This window comes from Puma concolor, chromosome D4, assembly GCF_028749965.1.
Source record: "Puma concolor isolate L17-30 chromosome D4, mPumCon1.1.hap2, whole genome shotgun sequence".
NCBI classification, from domain to species: domain Eukaryota; kingdom Metazoa; phylum Chordata; class Mammalia; order Carnivora; family Felidae; genus Puma; species Puma concolor.
Genome location: NC_141679.1, coordinates 89,682,596 through 89,701,736, shown reverse-complemented (window position 1 = coordinate 89,701,736; position 19,141 = coordinate 89,682,596). Strand labels below are relative to the sequence as shown.

Sequence of the window (19,141 nt, the reverse complement as noted above, 5' to 3'; positions counted from 1 at the left end):
AGGCCCAGAGGTCATCACCTCTCCCATTGCCCATCCCCTGGAGGGAGTCCAGGAAGAGTACTTGAAAGCAATCTTTCGGGCCGGCTGTTCTCAGGGGGACACCTGGGGACCTCCTCCTACTCACCCCCAACCTCACCCCCACCCCAAGCCCCAACACTCGGGACTTCCTGTGGCCTCTTTTCAGAGCTGCGGGCACCAGCCTTGAAGGGACCTGGGTCATGGCGGGCCTCACAGCAGAACCTCTTCTTGGAGTTCGGCCTGTCAGACAGCCAAGTGGAGATTTTCTCCGGGCGGGAATGGGGTGGCCCTGGGGTTTGACCCCACCCCTGCCCTCCCTACACCCCCCAGCTGAGAAATTTCACAGAGCGCAGCTTGGGAACCCAAACCTGTCTTTTTACACCCACAAGAACTGAGGCACAGAGGAGGCAAGCATCTGGCCCAGGCCTCACAGCATGGTAGGGACCCACCGCGGGCCGCACCCCATCACTAAGCAGCACCCAAGGTCACAACCAACCAGCACTAAGTAGGGAGATCAAATGACACCGCTCCTCTGGTCTCCCACGCACACACCAGCCCCTCAGGGGATGGAAGCCAGCTCTGCACCTGCTCCCGTCGGCACACGAATGCACCCGCCCCCTGCACCTGCCCATGGAGAAGCCCAAAGTCAATCCACACGGCTCTTTCTTGACCCTGTTCTCTCCAGACAAGACAGGGGGGAACCAAGACTTCCCGCTGCAGATGGGGCTGCAGACAGCGGAGGATGGGGGTTGGGCCTGCTCCCGCAAGGCCAAGTGCTCTGACCCTCTGAGCCTCAGACTCCCCTCTCCCCCTGCAGAGGGGCAGTATTCTAGCCCCTTCCTCAGGTTGATGGGGGACAGTAAGTGTCCATGAGGCCGTCTCTATTCCCCGTGTGAATGGCGGGGTGGCTCTCCACACCCCCCAGCACCCACAGGCAAAGGTGACGGAGGTCAGCGGGGGTGAGGGCCCCGGAGCCTGGGGGAACGCATTTGTGCTTGGTCCCCAGCCTTGCCGGAGCAGCCGGCTCGGGACAACGGCAGGGCGGCCTAGCCTCACCCGGCACCTGCTTCCCTCATCGCCCTGCTCACTCTCAGTGGAGGGGAAATCTAGGCCAAGAGAGGAGTAGAGGCTGGGGGCCTGGCTGGGCCCTTCACACCCCCTGCTGGTCTCCCCACAGGTGCTCCGAAGACACAGTGCTGGGTCACCAGGCGTGGGGACGTGGGCTCCTGGGGCTGCAGGATGCTGGACCAGTCAGAGTGCCGGTGCCCACAGGCAGGTGCGCCCCCTGTGGCGGGCGCCTGCCTCCCACCTTGGCCAATGTCCGGAGAACACTGTAGCGCTCTCCGCCCGACCGGGAACCGCATCTCGGCTTAGCCGAGCCGACCCTCGCTCCTGAAGCAGACCCCGGGGTCGCTCTGTGATCAGACGCAGCGCAGGCAGAGCGAACAGCCGTGGGGTGAGCACCCCAAGTCGTGAGCGAGGTGTCCAGTCAGTGGCCATGCCCGGACCAGAGGGATCCTGCAGAAACACGTGGCCCGCAACGCAGCACCCCCCCGACCCCACGCTCCGCCATGGGGACGTGCAGGTGACGACGTGGGACGCTCCCCGCACTGATCTGTGAGCCCACCTGGGGAGGAACCGCCCGGGAACCAGCGCCCGGGGAGTGACGGACGCCATGTCCCCCACTGTGGGTGCCGGTGGTGCAGAGAGCCGCTGCCATGACCTTGACGACCCTCCCCAGCCCTTGCCGAGCCCCACACTGGGCTAAGGGCCTCACCGCCGAGCCCTGTCACCATGGCCACTCTCCGCTGAGGCTCAGAAAGCGAGGCCCTGCCAGCCACCCAGCAGACAGCCAGCGCGTTTTGAAAACCTTTGCTGGTGGTTCCGTCTTTCCCCGAATGGGAGTCGGGCCCTGAGCTGGGCGCTGGGGTTGTGGGAAACACCGAGCTTCCTTTTTTTTCCCTTAAGCGGGCTCCACACCAGCATGGGACCCCACGGGACCGAGATCGAGAGTCAGACGCTGAACCGGGCGGCCCCACTCAGCTTCCCTTCTCAGGAACAAATGGACTGTGGTACAGGGGACACGGGCCAGGGGGCTCCGAACCCCTTCCGCATTCCCCCTCGTAGGAAGCAGCCCTCCCTCGTGAGGCCCACGGCCACGCCACCCAACACAGCTGCCCGCCTGACCGCCCACGGGAGCGGCTGTGCGGGTCGGGCGTGGGTGGGCGAGGGGTGGACACCGCCCCCCCCCCCGACCCTGCTTCTCCGAAGAGTGAGGCAGACGCGACAAACGCAGGACCGTGAAGGGTAAGGGTGGGTGTGCCACTCACACCTCTCCCGAGGGACTCGAGGGTCTGTGCCCGCGATGGCTGGCTAACGATGCTGGCTGCTCCGCTGGAGACCAGGCCCGGGCAAAGGGCAGCCCCCTCGGCTCCCGTCATCAGACCACATCCTGTTTGTGTTGGGTCTTTTATGGAGGCCGGCAGCACTGCCCCCTCCTTCGCCACCAGCGTCCCCAATGGAATCCCAGGGTCAGGAATGTGTGGCAATCAGACCACAGGATGGCAAATCTACCCCGGGGGCCTATATAAAGCAGGAGAAGCCCGGAGCCGCACCTCCCAGACAGGAGCCTGGAGGCGCCCTGCCCAGCAGCCCTCCTGGGGAGCAGGCCCGCAGCACGGTGAGTACAGCCACACCATCCCTAGAGGGAACCCTGCTCGCTGGACCCCTCCTCCAGGTCAGGGAGGTGGTGACCAAACACCTACTCTCGCGGCCCAGAGATTGGCCACGGCTGCCCTCCGGGGCTCAGCCTCCGTCTCCCCCGGGTGCTTTTTCTGCCTCGTCCTCAACGTCGGGGACTGAAGTCCCGACTCGTGCTGGGGCCCATTTTCGGTGGCGGATGTCCCAACTTCCACCACCCCTGTTCTCGAAGCGTTCCATGACCTGCCCCCCACCCGCCCCCCCCCCCTCCCCCGACGAGGGGAGAGAAGCCACTTCCTTCTAGGCATCGACGCACCCTTTCTCGAGACCCAGAGGCCATCTCCCGGCAGAGTCGTCCCCCAGATGGGATCCTGCCCGGCCCACAGGGCTGCCGGCTGCCTTGTGGAAAGCCCCCCACTCCGCCCAGGCCCTGATGGAGAGGCTTTCCCGAAGCAGGCGAGACTTGACTTCAGCTCCGGGGGAGGAGATGATAGAAGTTAGGAGGGCTGGATTTGGGTAGAGAGGAGGCTGCTTTTATGACTTTTTCAAAGCTTTCTGGCTGAGTTCCCTTTGAAATGTCTTCAAGGGAGCCATTTCTGGAAAGAGCTCTGGGGAGCCCGTGCCTCTTCTCCAGAACCGGCTCTTTTTTCCAGCCTCAGCTCTCCTCAGAGGACCAGCCAGCTCCGACTCACCATGGTCATTACCAGAAAGGCTTCCTTTAGGAGGGAATGAGCAATTGCTGTCGAAGCAGGGGCATTTTGGGAAGCTCTATTTCTGTTTCAAATCCCCCCATGGACTGCCATCCATGGGGTAGAGTAGTGGCTCTGAGTCACTTAGACCTGGGCTTGAATCCCGGCTCTGTCACTTATAAAGCCGTGACGTCTTGGGCACGTCACCTGCTTGAGCACGGCCCCCTCTGTCAAAGGGAGTGAGACCCTCCTGCGGGAGGGACGTGAGGGCGGCACCGGATGGACAGGGCCACAAAGCACTGCCCACACACCCGGTGCGCCAAGCTGTCCGGCCATTAGAATCATGAATCTCAGGGCCTCCACTTTCTAGTTGTGGTCCAGTCTCTTAGCCTTCTTGACAGTCTTCTCGGCTGAAAACATGCTTACTGTGAGGACAGTCTGCCAAGGTCACACGGGCGGGGCTCACAGGTTTTAGCTCAGGGCCTGGCACGTGGGTGGTGCTCTGTAGGGATCACTGACAGCCCGGCCACGTCCACATGCTTCTCCCCAGGTGGGCGTGTTAGGCCAGGAACATCAAATCCATTCCAGCTTCAGGGAGCAATTCGTTTCCGTGGTAAAGAGACATTAGGTGTCCCAGCTACGCGGCTTAGCTACGCCCATTTAGTATCGAGTTGAAGACTAAGACAGATCGATGTTATTCATTCCCTACCTTGTGGCTCTGAGATGATGTGGCCCAAGAGTCAGTGATTATTCGGGGCTCCTGGATGGCTCAGTCGGTTGAGTGTCCGACTTCAGCTCAGGTCATGATCTCGCAGTTTGTGAGTTCGAGCCCCGCATCGGGCCAAGTGCTGACAGCTCAGAGCCTGGAGCCTGCTTCAGATTCTGTGTCCCCCTTTCTCTCTCTGCCCCTTCCCCACTCATACTCTGTCTCTCAAAAATGAACAAACGTTAAAAAAAAATTTTTTTTTAATTGTAATAAAAGGAGACCGAGCCCAAGTTTGTGCAGCACTCGGGGGCTACGGGCACCCCCCCCTCCGCCCGGCTGTATGCCGTCCCAGCAGTGGGGGGTTATCCGAATGCTAAGCTGCCAAGGCCGTCAGATCCAGGGGACCACGGGAGAGGAGACTCAGCCTAATTGGTACAATCAGCTCCTGAGCCTGCTAAGAAAATAAAGGCCTGCTCCCCCAGCATAGTGACACTTCCTCAAGCTGCCTGCAAGTTGGGCTCAGCTGATCTCCCAGCCTTTGATGGCTGCCCGGGCCCTGGGAAGCACTTGACAAGTTGTCATGCAAGGCCCACGCGTGCAGCCTGTAACTTGTTCCTCTCTTTCCTCCGGGCCAGATGATAAGCCCTTACTGCCTGCTCCTCCTGCCGCTGGGCGCCTGCTTTCTTCTGCTGGGCACAGAAGAGGCCGCCGCGGGTGGCGTCAGAGGCGAAATGGGCTGGGCCCACCTGCCCGGGGGACACCGAGTCTCCCTCCCACGGGGCTCCCCCCGGCGGCCGAGAGCTCCGCACCCACTGGGCCTGCTTGTCACGGCCAAGGAGCTGCAGACGTCCGGCAGGCAGCGTGCTGGCTTCAGGGTCCGGTTTGGGAGGCAGGATGACGGCAGCGAGGCGACCGGCTTCCTCCTGGCGGATGGCGACAAGGCTAGCGGCCCATTGGGGACCCTGGCTGAGGAGCTCAGCGGTTACAGCAGGAAGAAAGGCGGCTTCAGCTTCCGCTTTGGCCGGCGGTGAAGGGGCCAGGGCATCCTGGAAGGGGCTTCTCCGTGGACCCTCCCCGCTGCTGCTTCCAACCCCCTGCCCTGTCTTCTCCTCGAGCCCGAAAGAGCAGAATACTAAGAAGGCGTGAGGAATATTCTAATGAGTTGTTAGCAGTAGGATGGCTTAGGTGGGTGCTTCCTTTTGATTTCCAACTTGGCTGAGGCCAAAACCTGGACGGGATCCAAAAAAGGAAGCAAGCCGCATCCCAGCAAGCACCGCCCTGATGTAGCTCACAGACCACCGTCTGTTCCAGCCCCCTTCCCGGGTGGTCGGGTCTCAGCAGTCCCCTAGCTGCGGCGGCCCAGAGGCTGGGCGGTGTCAGCTGTGCGGTGGACGCGGCTGGGCCATGAATATGAATAAGCAAAGCTGGCTAAGCCGAAGGCAGGTGGGCTGATGCTGACAGCGGGGTAGTCAAAGCTTTGACAGTCTGCACAGGGACGTCTGGAGCTGACACCCATCCATAGTGGGCCGTGACAGCGTGTTCCATCGGGTGTAGCGTGCGGTTCTGGAAGTTAAAAAACAGAAACAGAAACAATCTTGCTCTCCGTCCCATTAACACACGAGCCCCTCTGGCAAGAAAACCCTGCTTGTGGTGTCGAGATGTCGTTCGGACCCGGCTGCCCATTCCCTTCTGATACCTGTGCTCGGCGGTGTACCCGTCTGGTGGGAGATGAACAGGGCAAGAATACATTTTTGCTCTGGCAAGGCTGCCCCTCGAGTGTTCAGGATATGAATGTGCCGTGTGTGTCTTTTGAAATAAAACTTGTAACTGCAAAACCGTAATGGGAAGCTAGCTCACCCGATTCTTGCCTACAGGTCCTCTGTGCCCCCAGGAATCTGGGTTTTTCCTGAGCTGCAAGTGCCTTAACTCTGGGGAGATGGAAATCGTGTTGCCGGCACCCGCACCTGTCCCAGCATCCCCTTAATTGGCAGCTGGTAATACCAGTGGTCAAAGGCGGAGGGAAACGCGGCACAGGTGTATTTTCCTGCTGCACTCGACTGCTCCTTCCGAGGCTTTCTCAAAGCAAAGAGCATTCTGAGAACAACTTCTCTCCCCCAGGGGAAGCCAGAGCTCAGCCTGGAGTGGCTGCAGGCCCGGGGCAAGGCAGAGCAGCTCTTTCAAACGCTGCTCTGCCGTGTCCTGCAATCCCATCCCCTGTCAGATACGGCCGCGTGATCCTGCTCCCTCCCAGGCCGGCTTCGACCGCCTAGATGAGAGCCTGGATTGATGTTACTATGGCAACATCTCCCCTCCTCCTTTCGAGCTGCAGCTTGGCCCTGTTCACAATTGAATAATTTTCCATTGAGCTGTCACAATTAATTGGTGGATTTTTATTAGCCTTTTAGAACCACACTGGGTTGGGCCCAGCTTGGCACCTCGGAGCATTTCACAGTGTTTTCCATTCTATTAGTGACTTAGATTCCCCAGCAGCAGCTCTCAATCCTCGGCAGCCAGAAAGCCACTTCATTAGGGGGTGACAGATCTGAGCCACAAAAGAGCCAAGCTGACTGGGGCGCGGAAATGGGGTGGCAGGGTGGGACAGGAACACAGGAATCCAGACATCACCTTGGGTTAAAGTGAGCTGCCTTCCCCTGGAGCTCCTCGCGGCTTCTCCCCTCCGCGTGCCCCGCCGGGACAGGCGCCAGATAGTGACACGGAGTCTGGGAGGCACATTGTACTCCCTTTGGCTTCTACCGCTGTCCAGGGAAGGGATGATCCGGGACGCGTCCTGCTAATGTGACAGACTGGTGGGGATGGAACACATCCCGGGGTCTTCGTCTGTTGGTAAAGAGAGGCAAACACTCAGCCCTCAAGCCACAGAGGGTAAACCTCAAGAAAATGAGTCCCAGCGTGTCCAACAAGGACAGTTCCGGAGCTGGGAATAGACATCGCGGGGTGGCCACGTGAAGGAAGTGAAATCCCAGCCCAGGCTCTCGCCCCAGTCTTGGCTCATTTCCACTTCGTTGGGGCGCGGGCGGGCAGTAAGCTGGATCCCTCCTCCCTTCACTCACTGACACATGCAGGGAAGCCAGAGAACATGCTTGTGAAAAGACCAGGTGAGACAGGACAGATCGAAGGCCAAGGGCAGAGGACCACCCTGCAGCCAGGTGCCCTGGTGACCCTCACTTGGCCAATTTCTACTCTTAGAATGAAAGGAGCCACCTCCATGGTCACTAACTGCAGGAACCTGGAGGTCACCGAGGCTGAGCTACTCCCGCATGTGTTTACCACACAGTTTGGGAACATACTGGCTGGTTTCTAATTTAGTAGGATGAGATTAACCTCAGAGAAATCGGAGATAAAGAGGGGGAAGGGGAGGGCCTTCAGAGGGGTGGATATCCCGTCATCACTTTCACCCTTCAACAACCATCAGCAACAAAGGTATTCTTTCCAGTTGCTTGTACATTCGAGCGCAATAAGCCCGAACATCTAAACGACCAAACCGTTAAGGGCATTGCTCTGTTCAGTCCACTCCCGTGCTGTATCTGGCGATATCACCTCTTCAGTTCCCCGCCCCTCGCTCTACCCCCCGGGGCTTGGTCGAGGTTCGGGGGCCTTTCACACCACCCCCCGCGCCCTCCTTGGCGGGGACGATCACTCTCCAGATTAGTGACGGTGAGGTTCTTTGGAAAACATTGACTTTGCAAGCAGAGATCAAGCTCCCTGTCTGGGTTTGCTCTAGCTGGCGTGATGAGATGGTGTCCTCCAGCCCAGGCACCTGTCTGCATCCTTTCGGCGTGTTGGTGCAAGACGCACACACGAGAGCCTTCATCTTGGGCGTCTAGCTAAACACTGGATGGGGAGTATTTTTGTATTTTCCCCTATGTTTCAAACATTAATAAAAACGTTTTAAGAGAAAAGGCTCACGGGGCAGGCAGCGGGCCATCCAGCAGCTGCTGAAGTAAATAAGGAGCCACCCTGTCCTTAACTTTGCCCCAGGACCAGAGACGCTGCAGGACAGAGTCCCTTGAAGACCCCAAGTCAGGAAAGGTGTTTTACCCTCTGAGCAGGGAGCTGGGGCCCTGCCCACGATGTTGGGTCGCCATCAGGGAGGTGGGTAGGCATGACAGGGACACCGTGGCCGGTCGGTCTTGTCCCACCTGACGCCTTCCGTGCCAAGGCAACATTTACAAATTGATTCCCCAGGACACTCCATTTGGGAATGCCTCCCGTAAAACATCCCAACACCTGAGAAGCTGGGTTGGCTGCAATCCTGGACTTCTTTTCTTCCACGACAGAGGGAGGAGCCTGACTGGAGCCCAGACCTCTTCTGTTGGCCACGCTGGGGCCACCTACCACCATCAACGAGTTAGTCCAGCACAGTATGGCAGCACATGCTGTGTGACCCGGGGCAAGCTGCTCCACATCTCTGAGTCTCAACTTCCTCACACATCAAATGCCGAACAGCAACAGAACCTCCCTCGTTAGAAAAAAAACAAGGGAGAGGCTGTCACGTGGTAACGCGTGGCGCATCTGTAGTGGCTGAGAACGCCCACGTGTGGGCTGTGATTTTAAGAAAACTCCCACTGGAATATGACACACATGGAGAACGGGCTCCCACTCTGTGCACAGTTCCATTTTCACCAAGTGACAGACCCACTGGCCGGCACGACCCAGACTGAGAAACACGGTGTCACCTGCCCCCCAAGAGCTCCCCTGCACCCCAACCAGGCGCGGCCCTCCGTCCTGACTTCTAACACGACACCACAGGCTAGCCGTGTTGGCGTAAATAAACGGAAGTTTCTGGCATCGCTACTGCGTGTCTGGCTGCTTCTGTTCAACGTTACGTTCGCATGACTCGTGTCCACGCGGGGTTGCGGCCAAGAGTGTTCGTCTCCGCTGCTCCGTAACATCCCACTATGTGAACACATCGCAACGTTCTGCTCCTCTGTGCTGACGGCATCTGGACGGTTTTCAGTCTGAGGGTTCTTCCCTGCGATCCTCACTCTGACGTTTGGGCTTGGATTTTGTGAAAACAGCATCAACGGCAGCTGCCGGCCCTTCTGGCAGGCTTGACCCTCGGGCGCTCCTTGGTTCCGGACCTGGAGGGCAGGCCTCGAAATTACCCAAAAACCGTGTGTGCACGTACGTGGGTTTTCGGGGGCTCGATCCAGGTGCACGCAGTCCTCAAGGGGCTCTGTGACCTGACCAAGGGCAGGAACCACGGTCCTGGAACGGCTAGACCCAAGTAAGTTTCTGAAGCTCGGGTGACACACAGAACGTTCTTATTTGAGAGAAGACTTGTATTTCCCCCTGGCACAGCCACTGCGGTGACAGGCACGGGACACCAGGCGAGGGCCGTGCCCGGCTGCAGCCTCACTGCCGGGCGTCAAGAAAACGGGACAATGTGCCCTAAGAGGGCTCCGTGAAGACTCTGGGCCGGGCCCACGTCTGGCACCGAGGAAGCAGCCCGTCGGTTGCGGCCGTCACTCCAAGTCACTGTGCGTCTTCTTTCCGATGCCAGAGCTGTCCCTCGAGGAAGGCCCCCTGACTTGGGAGAGCTGGGGCCTGGACAGGGCGTGGCCCGGGCCTCCGTGAAATGAGGGAGGGGCTCCTGCAGCCCCCGGGTGCGGGCACACCCCGCGGTCCCACCAGCCCTCGCCGCAGGCCGGCGGCCTCACCTCCGGCCCGAGACAGGCAGCACAGCGGCCGCGGAGGGTCCACTCAACCGTGGTCCTGCACACGCTCTGGTGAGCAGGACCCGTGTCCCCTGACAAGGCTGCTGGCTTAATAAGTATCATTATCAGACAGCACCACTCACTTCCCCGACTGCCACTTTCCAAGCTGTCAGCTGGCGTTAAATGCAGGCCAAGACGAGGAAACGGCCGCACGCGCCCCCTCGGTCCCCTCGGTGGGGGGCTGGGAGAGGCCACGGCGCTGCAGGTGGCATTTCCAGGCCCCCTGCCCCTCCTCATGAGCACAGAGAAAGGAGACACGGGGCGGGTGGGCCACAGCGCGCGAGGGGTGCTTCGGGGGCCGGCGGGGAGCCGAGGCGGGGTCACAGGCAGAGGAAAAAGGCGCACCTGTGGAGGGACTATTGCTTCCAGGCCAGTGGAGCCCAGGACGTACTTCCTCCCGATTCAATGATGCTGTGACGGAGTGACAGCTGGAACAGCCCTTGGACTCCTCTTCCTCCCGATTCGGAGGCAGGGCCCACCCACGCCCAGTGCTGCTGGCAGATCCGTGTCAAGGGCGCAAGAAGGGCCGGAGGCCAGGGCAGGGAGGGAAACCGCATTTGGCAGGCCGAGGAAGATGCCCAGATGCAGGATTCCCACTGCACTCCCGTAAAACCCACCCCGGAGCCTCCAGCCCCTTAAGGGCAACGAGGACCCCCTCCCTCCCGTCTGCACACCACAGCCCGGAGGGACAGGGAAAATGACAGACCAGACCCATCTGCCCGAGTTCTAACGTTGTAAACATTTATTTAAAAAATACTACGGAGAGATGTGGATTCAAAAAACAGAGTCATATACAGAAACAAAATGTACTGGACCAAAAAAAAAAAAAAAAAAAAAAGACACCATAGGCATTTGAGAAGGGAAAATAGTGGAAAACTATTTACATGTCATTTATAAAAGACCAAGTCTATAAAAGAGTGTAATACCAAGATATAAATGCAAAATATAGTGGCACGTCATGTGAACAAAAAAAAATCAGTACCTTATAGAAAGAGGCGGTCGAGGGGACCTGGGTGGGGTCGGTTTTGCTTTGTCTGCAAGGCCGCTGGTGGTGTTCTAGCACCTCCCTCAGTCTGTGTGACACAGAAGTCTGGGGGGTGGAGGGAGGGGGCAAAGAGGTGATGAGCTGTGAGGACAGCACAAATCGATGCAGAGGGAACCATCTCTACCAGAGAAATAAAGAACAAGTTCGGGTGATGAGGCCGGTGTGAGGTCACGGGGGTATGGGGGTGGAAGGTGGTCGCGCCTGGGCCCGGCAGGAGGCCCAGGCAGGTGCCTGCCCCCCTCCTTCAGCAGCTGCTCTAGGTCAAGGTCAAGGCGGCCTGGGCCCCTGGCTGGAGAGCCTGGTCCTGGGCAGCCTGGGGAGAGGAGACCGAGGACTGCTCTTGGAGACACTTCCTGGGCTTCATCTATTTGTGGTTTTCTCCATCCCTGAAAACCCCAGCAGAAACAGTGGGCTGCGTGTGGTTGCTCGTGGCGATTCAACAGGACATTGGCCTCTTAGCACACAGCCAGCAACGGTTGGGGCTTTGGTGCCACAGTCCTTCTCCTCCTGTGCGCCGGCGGCCAGTCCTTCTGTGCCGGAGGCGACTGGGCTGAGCTCAGAGCCATGAAATGCTCCGGAAAACTAAAGGTTGGCTTGTCACACAGGAAAGAGCTCTGCATGAATCTACTTGGTCTCAGAGGAGTACAAGGGAGGAGAAGGAGACCGGTCAGAAATCAAGACCGAGTGCCTTTTCTGGGCACCTGGAAGCCTGAAAAGAAGGTAGGCTGGGCCCAGCCCCGGGCCATCTGGGTACCAGCTGTTGCCCCAGCCAGCCACCCTGCCTGCCTCCCCTGACCCTGCACGCCGGACCGCGACCCTCCTACCCTTCAGACTCCAGCTTTCCATCCAGGCCGAGCAGTGCCACAAGACAGCAAGGACCCAAGGGCCGGCTGGTTTTAGCACCCCGTTTCACCCCCCAAATCAAGAGCTGTCCTTCACACGAGGCAATGTGAGGGCACCAGCCCCCGGCAGCAACGGAGGGCAGAGTGACCAGCTGGCAAGCGCTTCCCAGGATGTAGTTCTGGAGACGGGTCTTCTGCGCCGGCTCCCCCCATGGGGTAGGTGGGGAGGACAGTTCCTCGGGCCTCGGTGACAAGGCTCCTGTGCAGGGCGCTCGTGTCCTGCGGGAAGCGGAGGAGAAGGCATCCCCAGAGGAGGGCCTCCAGAAAGACCAGCGGAAAGGAAATATGCTCATCTGCTTTCACCCCTGGCCGGAAGAGCTCAGTTCTGGAGCACTACGTGGGGAGGAGGCCGGCGGGCCGACCGGGGTCCACAGAGCAGGAACTCCACAGATAGAACTCGGGACAGAGGCGACTCAGGGAGCTCGGGCTGGGGGAGGGGGAAGTGCGGGACAGTTGGCACAAAACACAGGTAGTCAGGCTGTGTTCCACAGTGGCCCCTGGCTCCGTGTGGCGCAGCGCTCCCGGGCCAAGGTCCCAACTCACTGGTCTGGTGTCGGCCACTGTCGCAGGCATGGGGAAGCCTTCACGCACTGCAGGCGGCTCCGGCCGGCCTCACGCCCGGCTTCTGCTACCTCTGTACGATGTCACTGATCTCCTTCACGGAGCTGAGGAGTTTGCTGAAGTCCTGAGTGGCCGCCGGGCCACTCCCTGCTGTCGCCGGGCAGATCTGAAGCTCCCGGAGATTATTCTCCAGTTTGTTGATGGCCTCGCGGAAGGCGAATTTGTTCCTCATCTGCTGGATGGAATCCACATAGCTCACGCAGAACGTGTACAGGTTTTTGCCGGCTTCCAGCACGGCGCTATGGCTGGCCATCTGCTCGGAGTTCTTGGAGATGGCCAGGCACAGGGCCTCGGTGCCGTCCAGGACCACGCTCTTGGTGATGGTGCCGCTGGCGATCCGCTCCGGAGGCTGGCGGGTTTTCCGAAGAGACACGCGGGTCGATATGAGAGGGATGAAGGCAGTAGACGCGGGCTGGTCCCCGGCCAGGGCGGAGGCTGCTGATGGCAACGTGGAGGGGGCGGGCGCCGCCCCGGCTGGGGCCCCCGCTGGCTTGCTGGACGACTGCGGCTTTGGCACGGATGGGAGCGCGGGCTTTTTGACGCCCTCTCCCAGCGGACTGGGCTTGATGGCGTCACTGTTCACAGCATCCACGACCACAGCCGCGGCTTTCGTTTTCCCGCCAGTGCTGGCCTCCCCGGCCGCTTCCTGGGTCGGGTTCTGAGCGGGCTTCCCGGCTTTCCCCACGGAGGCCGGCGGCGGGGGCGGTGGGGCAGGTTTGAGCTTGGACAGTTTCCCCTTGTCTCTCCCTGGGGACTCGGAGGAAGGCTTGTGCCTCCTCGCTCTGGGCTCCTCGGCGGGGGCCTTGCCGGTCCCTCCGGACGCACCTGGCCCTGCTCTGCTGGCGGGGGGCACCAGCTCAGCTGCGACAGGTGTCCCCAAGGCACCGGACTTGGCGGTCTCGTCCTTGTGGGGAAGGCCAGAGGAAGGAGCCCCCGTGACCTGCCTGCGGAGGAGTTTTGGAGTCAGACTTGGGGGGCTGGAGCCCGGGCTGGACTCCCCCGCGTCTCGAAAGACCTCATCGGCTGCTTCCTCGGTCTTTTTCACCAGCCTGGGTGGGGGAGTCACCGTGCCTCTGGTCGCCTGGTCGGACCTGTTCTCACTCGCCCGCTTCCGAGGCAGAGCCGGCTTCTCGCTTTTGTGCCCTCCAAACGTGGACGAGTCGAACTGCCTGCCCGTGGACTGCAGGTCCCGAGGCAGTGTGACGGACCTCCACTCGGTGTCCCTGGCTCCGTGGGGCACGCAGGAGGCCGAGCAGGACCGCAGGAAGCGCTTGCTGGAGCTGCCGCCACTCTCCTCCTCGCCGGCTGCTAGGCGGCTGCTGGTCAGCGTACTGGACTTTTTCCACAGGTGGGGAGACCGGAAGCCTGCACCCCCGGACTCCCGGAAGGCTCCGTTGGGGACGCCAGCCCCGCTGCTGGGCTTTGGGGACTTGGCTGGCTCGGCTGCGTCCGAGGGTGTGAGAGCCGGTGCCCCGTTGCTGGTTTCTCGGCCCTCTTCCTCGCCGGCCCCCTTGCGCTCGGGCTGGCCGTCCATCTCCCGGAAGGAGCTGCTGCGTTTCGGGGGCGTTGGGGCCGTTTTCTTCTTCTTCTTGATCAAGGCACTGAACAAGTTGGTCTTTTTGTCTTTGGGAAGAAGGCGCTCATCCTCATTCAGGCCGCCATCCTGGGGACCTCGTTCTTTTCGAGGGAGCAGTGGAGACACAGGGGGCTCGTGGTCCAGAGGATCTGAAATACAGCGGGAAGAGTTTAACAGCTTCAGACGAGAGGCTCCTTTGTGAGGGGGAACCTGGGGCTGGCCACCGGCTCCTCAGAGGACCAGCCACGGGTCTGGGCCCGGACAGGCCTGCGCGTGAGCACCAGCTCCGCCACCCTCCCCCCTGCCCCCCGCCCCCCAGCCGTGAGGCCTAGGCAAGGGACGCCTCTCCACACATCCTCAGCGTTCTCCTCTACGAAATGGAGAAACAAAACCCACCCGTAGACGGGGCGCCTGGGTGGCTCAGTCGGTTAAGCGTCTGACGCTTGACCTGGGCTCAGGTCACGGTCTCGTGGTTTGAGGGATCGAGCCCCGTGTCGGGCTCTGTGCGCACGGCACGAAGCCTGCTTGGGATTCATATTCTCTCTCTCTCCCTCTCTCTCTCTCTCTCCCTCTCTGCCTGTTCCCCCTGCTCACGCTCTCTCAAAATAAATAAGTGAACACTAAAAGCAAGAAGAAAGACCCACCCGCAGCGTGGCTGTGTGAATACAATGCAATAGAAGGAGGCTCTGTCCCAGCTTCTGGCACGTAGTGGCTCACTGTTGCCCCTGTTGCTACTGGTGTTATTAGGAAGAGCACAGGTCTCTCTCCTTGAGGACGGCAGCACAGAAAGCCACGACACTCGTCCTCACCCCTGCACTGGGGCTTCCTTTACAGCACAGAGCCCCCTCCGTGCCACTGTCTGGTGCGTGAAACCCACGACAAGGCCGAGCAAAGGGTCAGGCCCCGCGCCCCACGGACCTGCCAGTCATGGTTCCTCGGAGGTGGGGCCTGAAGGGAAGGGGACGCTCACCACAGCGACAATGGGCTATTATGCTTGGCAAACAAGGACTGACCTTTACAGATGTTTAAATGGGCATTCTTTACACACGAATAATAGCTCCTAAGAAATCTTTCTGGTGTTGCCAAGCTCGGGGCCAGTGAATGACAGAAGTCGCCCTCAGGGGGCGGCTGTGAGGAGAGCGGTTTTCTGTCAGCACCCGAGCAGCACAGGGGGGGGCGTCCTTAACCGCAGCAGAGGTACAAGGGGGCTCCCCTCAGGACACCGGGTGGCACACAGGACACCCGGCTCGGGGAAAGCTGAGGACCTCCCCAAACCTCAATCCAGCAGGAGGCGGCAGAGAAAGTGAGATTCTAACGACCCGTGCGCAGCCCCATCGCAGGACCCAAAAGCCGACACTCTCGGCTCACCAGGAGACGACACGCGAATCCCGACGGCCGTAAATGAACAGGGCTGTGTATCACCGGGCTTCTAATAAGCCTGAAGTTTCCACGGTGGCCTCTCCCCATTCCCACCACTGAATTGCCGAAATCATGACACCCGACAGAAGGACAAAGGTCCAAGGTTCTGGATGGTCTCTACGCCACGGCCTCCAGGGTGGGTGAGCAGGGCGACCCAGGGGGTATGGAGGGAAAACATCGTAATTTGGATTTCTTGTCTTATATAAACCTTCTAAGTGTACGTTTTTGGTATATTTTAAGTTACACATATTTGCACAGTCGTACACATCTACACCCAGGCTTCCCATCTTTTTTTGTTTGTTTTTTTAACTGACATGGGTACACAATATAAAAAAAAAAAAAGGGGGGGGGGGAATCCTGGGACTACAGATCCTGCTATGGCTAAACATCCCATAATTCGGGCTTTGCCGTGCACCTTCCCACTCGCTCGGTCTGTGGTCCATCAGAGCATCCCCTAGGAGCCTCTATGAGCCCAGATTTCTGGGGCTTGTGGGGGGACAGGGTGGCAAGCGCTCCACAAGCATGTCCTAACTCAAAGGAGAGCACAGCGCATGGGGCCACCAGGTCCCCATCTGCGAGCAGCATTCCTGCGAGCATCCTGAGACCCCCGCACCACCCCCACCTCGCTGGCTCGTCTAGGGAACGGTGGCCGACAGGTTTTTGTGTCAGAGACCAGGCGCGGACGCCGACTCTGTGCCACGGGCGTCTCTTGGCTCCGTCCGTCCTGGGGAGCTTTTCGCACCAGTGTTTTTGCCACAAGCTGCTCTCTACCTGGTTCGATGTTTATTATTGCTGTATCTGCCCTGCCAGAGCAACCACAAATGCCATGAATAATCCACGAGAAGGCGGGTTTGTCTTCCCCATCGGTTTCATCAGCACCTGTGCCTACCTGACTGAGCTAACTACCGAAGCCAATGGTTCCTGATGATTCCCAGGAGGAGGGTGGGCCGCTGTGGGGAACCTTCTTTTCGAGCTGGACCACTGACAAGGAATTAGAGTCAGCCCGCCCGCCGTGCAGGCGCACTCACTGCTTCCCATCCGCCTACACTGGCCCTGACGGCGCGGACCCCTCCGGGCCTGGTGGGGGTGGGGGGACGTACCGGTCTCTCCTGGGCCCTTGGAGTGGGGCGTCTCGGGCACCTCAGCGGGGTCTTTGTGCTCCGCGGCTCTCCTAGACGTTCTCGTCTTGGTGGGCAGCTCTGGGGCCTGCAGCAAAGTACTCGCAACCCCTCGCACACCTTTTTTCCCCAGTTCCTTTTCCACTTCTAAGAACCACCGAGAACAAAAACAAAAATCAGCGGCCGTTAGTAATGGCGTCGGTCTGGCGTTCTTTCTGTTTCTCAGGCACGAGTGGTCACCCACGCGCAGTTACAGAAAAAGAGACGCAGATGCGGAGAAAACCGCACTCGGCACTTTCCAGAAAGGTGCGTGGCCACAAGACAGAGATCTCCACGCCTCTGCCCGGCCTTCTGGTCTCAGATAACTTGCTGGCCTGGGGCTCTTCTAGCCGGAAGTGAAGAGCTCTACCGGGCTGGAGCCCCGCCCGGCCGTCCCTTCCATCCCAACCTCTCGCCCCACTGCAGGCACCCCCAGGAAAGGGCACTTTACCATCTGATATGCTGGACTCTTGGAACATGGTCTCAAAGGCTTGGTGGATTTCAGCAAAGGAGGGCCGGTCGGAGGGATTCCACTGCCAACCTGGACGGACGAGACCCAGGCAGACCACGCATGAGGCCCTGCTAACAAGTGTGGGGCTAGTAACGCTCAAGGAAGATCTGGTGATGAAAGAAGCACCCCAAATCTTGCTAACCATCTTGTGCTGGGACAAGTGACAAATGTCACCGTGTCCTGCCACAGACATTAAGAATGTGAAAAGACCTTAGATACTGGCAGGAATATGGACTGTAGAGCCCCAGAGAGTTGTGACAGCAAGAAGTGCATTTATAAATCTTTTCCCCGGCCCCACTCAATCAAGTGCAGAGAATCACGGAGTCACGTGGCTTCCATTTGACCCTCACTTCTGGGTTATCAAAGTCTAAAGTCCTTTGGTGTCTGGCCTGCTAATTAAAACAAGGTTAACATGAGGATTATGGACTGACGGAAGCTCGTGTTGGTAAGGATGCAGAATTAACTCTCCTACACTTCTGGTGGGAATATAAATTGGTACACCTTTCCTGGAAAACAATTCGGTAAAATCTTTCAGAATTTAAAACGCAAATAGCTCTTTGGACCAACAGGTCAACTTCCACAACTACCGGCACAATGTACGGACGTCTACGTAGGAGGGTGTTCATCCTGGCTTTGCTCACGATGGCAAAAGCCAAACACAGGTGTAAAACAAGCAAATGTCCATCAAAAGGGGAAGAGATGGATGAATACATCATTTAACGGCAAGCTAAACAGCTATATAAAAATAAGGGGATGGAGAGAGGACGGGATCTTTGAAATATGGACATGAAACTGTCGTGAGCCTTACGGCTGTGTGCAAAAAAAGTTGAGGGAGTTGTTTTACACACACACACACGAAATAAAACCAACCCAGGTAAATGTCACCGGGAGTATTTACCTATCACAGCAGAATGTTTGGAGGCAGGGCCCAGGAATTTGCATTTTTAAATAAGAAATCTAAGTTTGGTATCCATCCATCCCATTTTTGCATGAAAAACAGAAAGAGCCTCACACATAAATACTATGTATAAATAACGTGTACAGAGACACGGAATCTGAGTAAGTATGCATCTGTTATATTAGTTGCTTCTGAAGAATGTGAATAAAGACAGGAAGGGAAATACTTTTTGACTTTAGGAAAACACTCCTGCACGGGAATTTCTTACAAAGCCCACACAGAAGTTTTACCACCGGCTGGGGTAGACTCACATGCTCGCATGAGTTCGTAGACCTTCTCTGGGCAGCCTTCCGGGCGTTCCATGCGATAGTCTTTCTCTAGCAGCTCGTATACCTGGGACAGGTCAATTCCTGGGTAAGGTGACATACCGTAGGTAGCAATTTCCCAAAGCAGTACTCCAAACGCTGCAAGGAAAAAAGAGAGAGGAAGGTTGTTCAAGATGTGGCAAATTTAACTATCTTGCATTTGAAATTGGTTACCCGTGTAGTGGACATTATAAGCACCTACGCCCTCAGGGGGCGCCTGGGTGGCTCAGTCGGTTAAGGATCCGACTTCGGCTCAGGCCACGATCTCACGGTTCGTGGGTTCGAGCCCTGTGTCGGGCTCTGTGATGACAGTTCAGAGCCTGGAGCCAGCTTCGGATTCTGTGTCTCCCCTCTTCTCTCTGCCCCTCCCCAACTTGGGCTCTGTCTCTCTCAAAAATAAACATCAAAAAAAAAAAAAAAAAAAAAAAAAAAAAAAAAAGCAGCAGCCACCACACCTTCAGAAGCAGGCCAGACACCAACATTTTACCAGGCCTTTAACGACCAACAGCCCAGGACAGAACCAGACTAAAACGCACCGCAGGGGAGAAGAGACTGTACTGATCGGCCTCTCCAGGGTCTTTGAGGTAAGGTGACCATCTTTACTGGGATTTGTGATGCAGGGAACCTAGGGCTGGAGATCAGGACGCCATTTCTACTCCGAGTTTTGAGATCACCTGGCTAAGTGTCTCAGACGGGCCACGTCTCCTTTCGGGGCATATGAGATTATCTCCAGGGCCCCTTCCAACTCTAAACATTTCATAAAAATCTTACAAAATCTTTGAAAGCCCAGATTGTA

At 58.3% G+C, this 19,141-nt stretch overlaps 2 protein-coding genes across 3 annotated transcripts in view; one reads left to right on the top strand and one right to left on the bottom strand.

The window, feature by feature from the left end:
* The first annotated feature begins 2,279 nt into the window (after positions 1-2,279).
* On the top strand, positions 2,280-5,954 carry QRFP (pyroglutamylated RFamide peptide). The gene is made up of 2 exons (XM_025914790.2): positions 2,280-2,698; positions 4,749-5,954. Exons 1-2 carry the CDS (start codon positions 2,537-2,539, stop codon positions 5,142-5,144), a joined length of 558 nt encoding a protein of 185 aa, XP_025770575.2. The 5' UTR covers positions 2,280-2,536; the 3' UTR covers positions 5,145-5,954.
* The window catches only part of ABL1 (ABL proto-oncogene 1, non-receptor tyrosine kinase), a 150,704-nt gene continuing 135,029 nt past the window's right edge, over positions 3,467-19,141 (bottom strand). For both annotated transcript variants that reach the window (XM_025934506.2, XM_086684290.1), the window contains exons 8-13: positions 18,292-18,444; positions 17,023-17,112; positions 16,515-16,679; positions 8,173-14,144; positions 6,739-6,951; positions 3,467-5,676 (exon numbers count right to left, since the gene is read on the bottom strand). In XM_025934506.2, the coding sequence (XP_025790291.1) occupies positions 12,427-14,144; positions 16,515-16,679; positions 17,023-17,112; positions 18,292-18,444 (2,126 nt within the window). In that variant the 3' untranslated portion in view covers positions 3,467-5,676; positions 6,739-6,951; positions 8,173-12,426. The remainder of the gene's footprint in view (positions 5,677-6,738; positions 6,952-8,172; positions 14,145-16,514; positions 16,680-17,022; positions 17,113-18,291; positions 18,445-19,141) is intronic.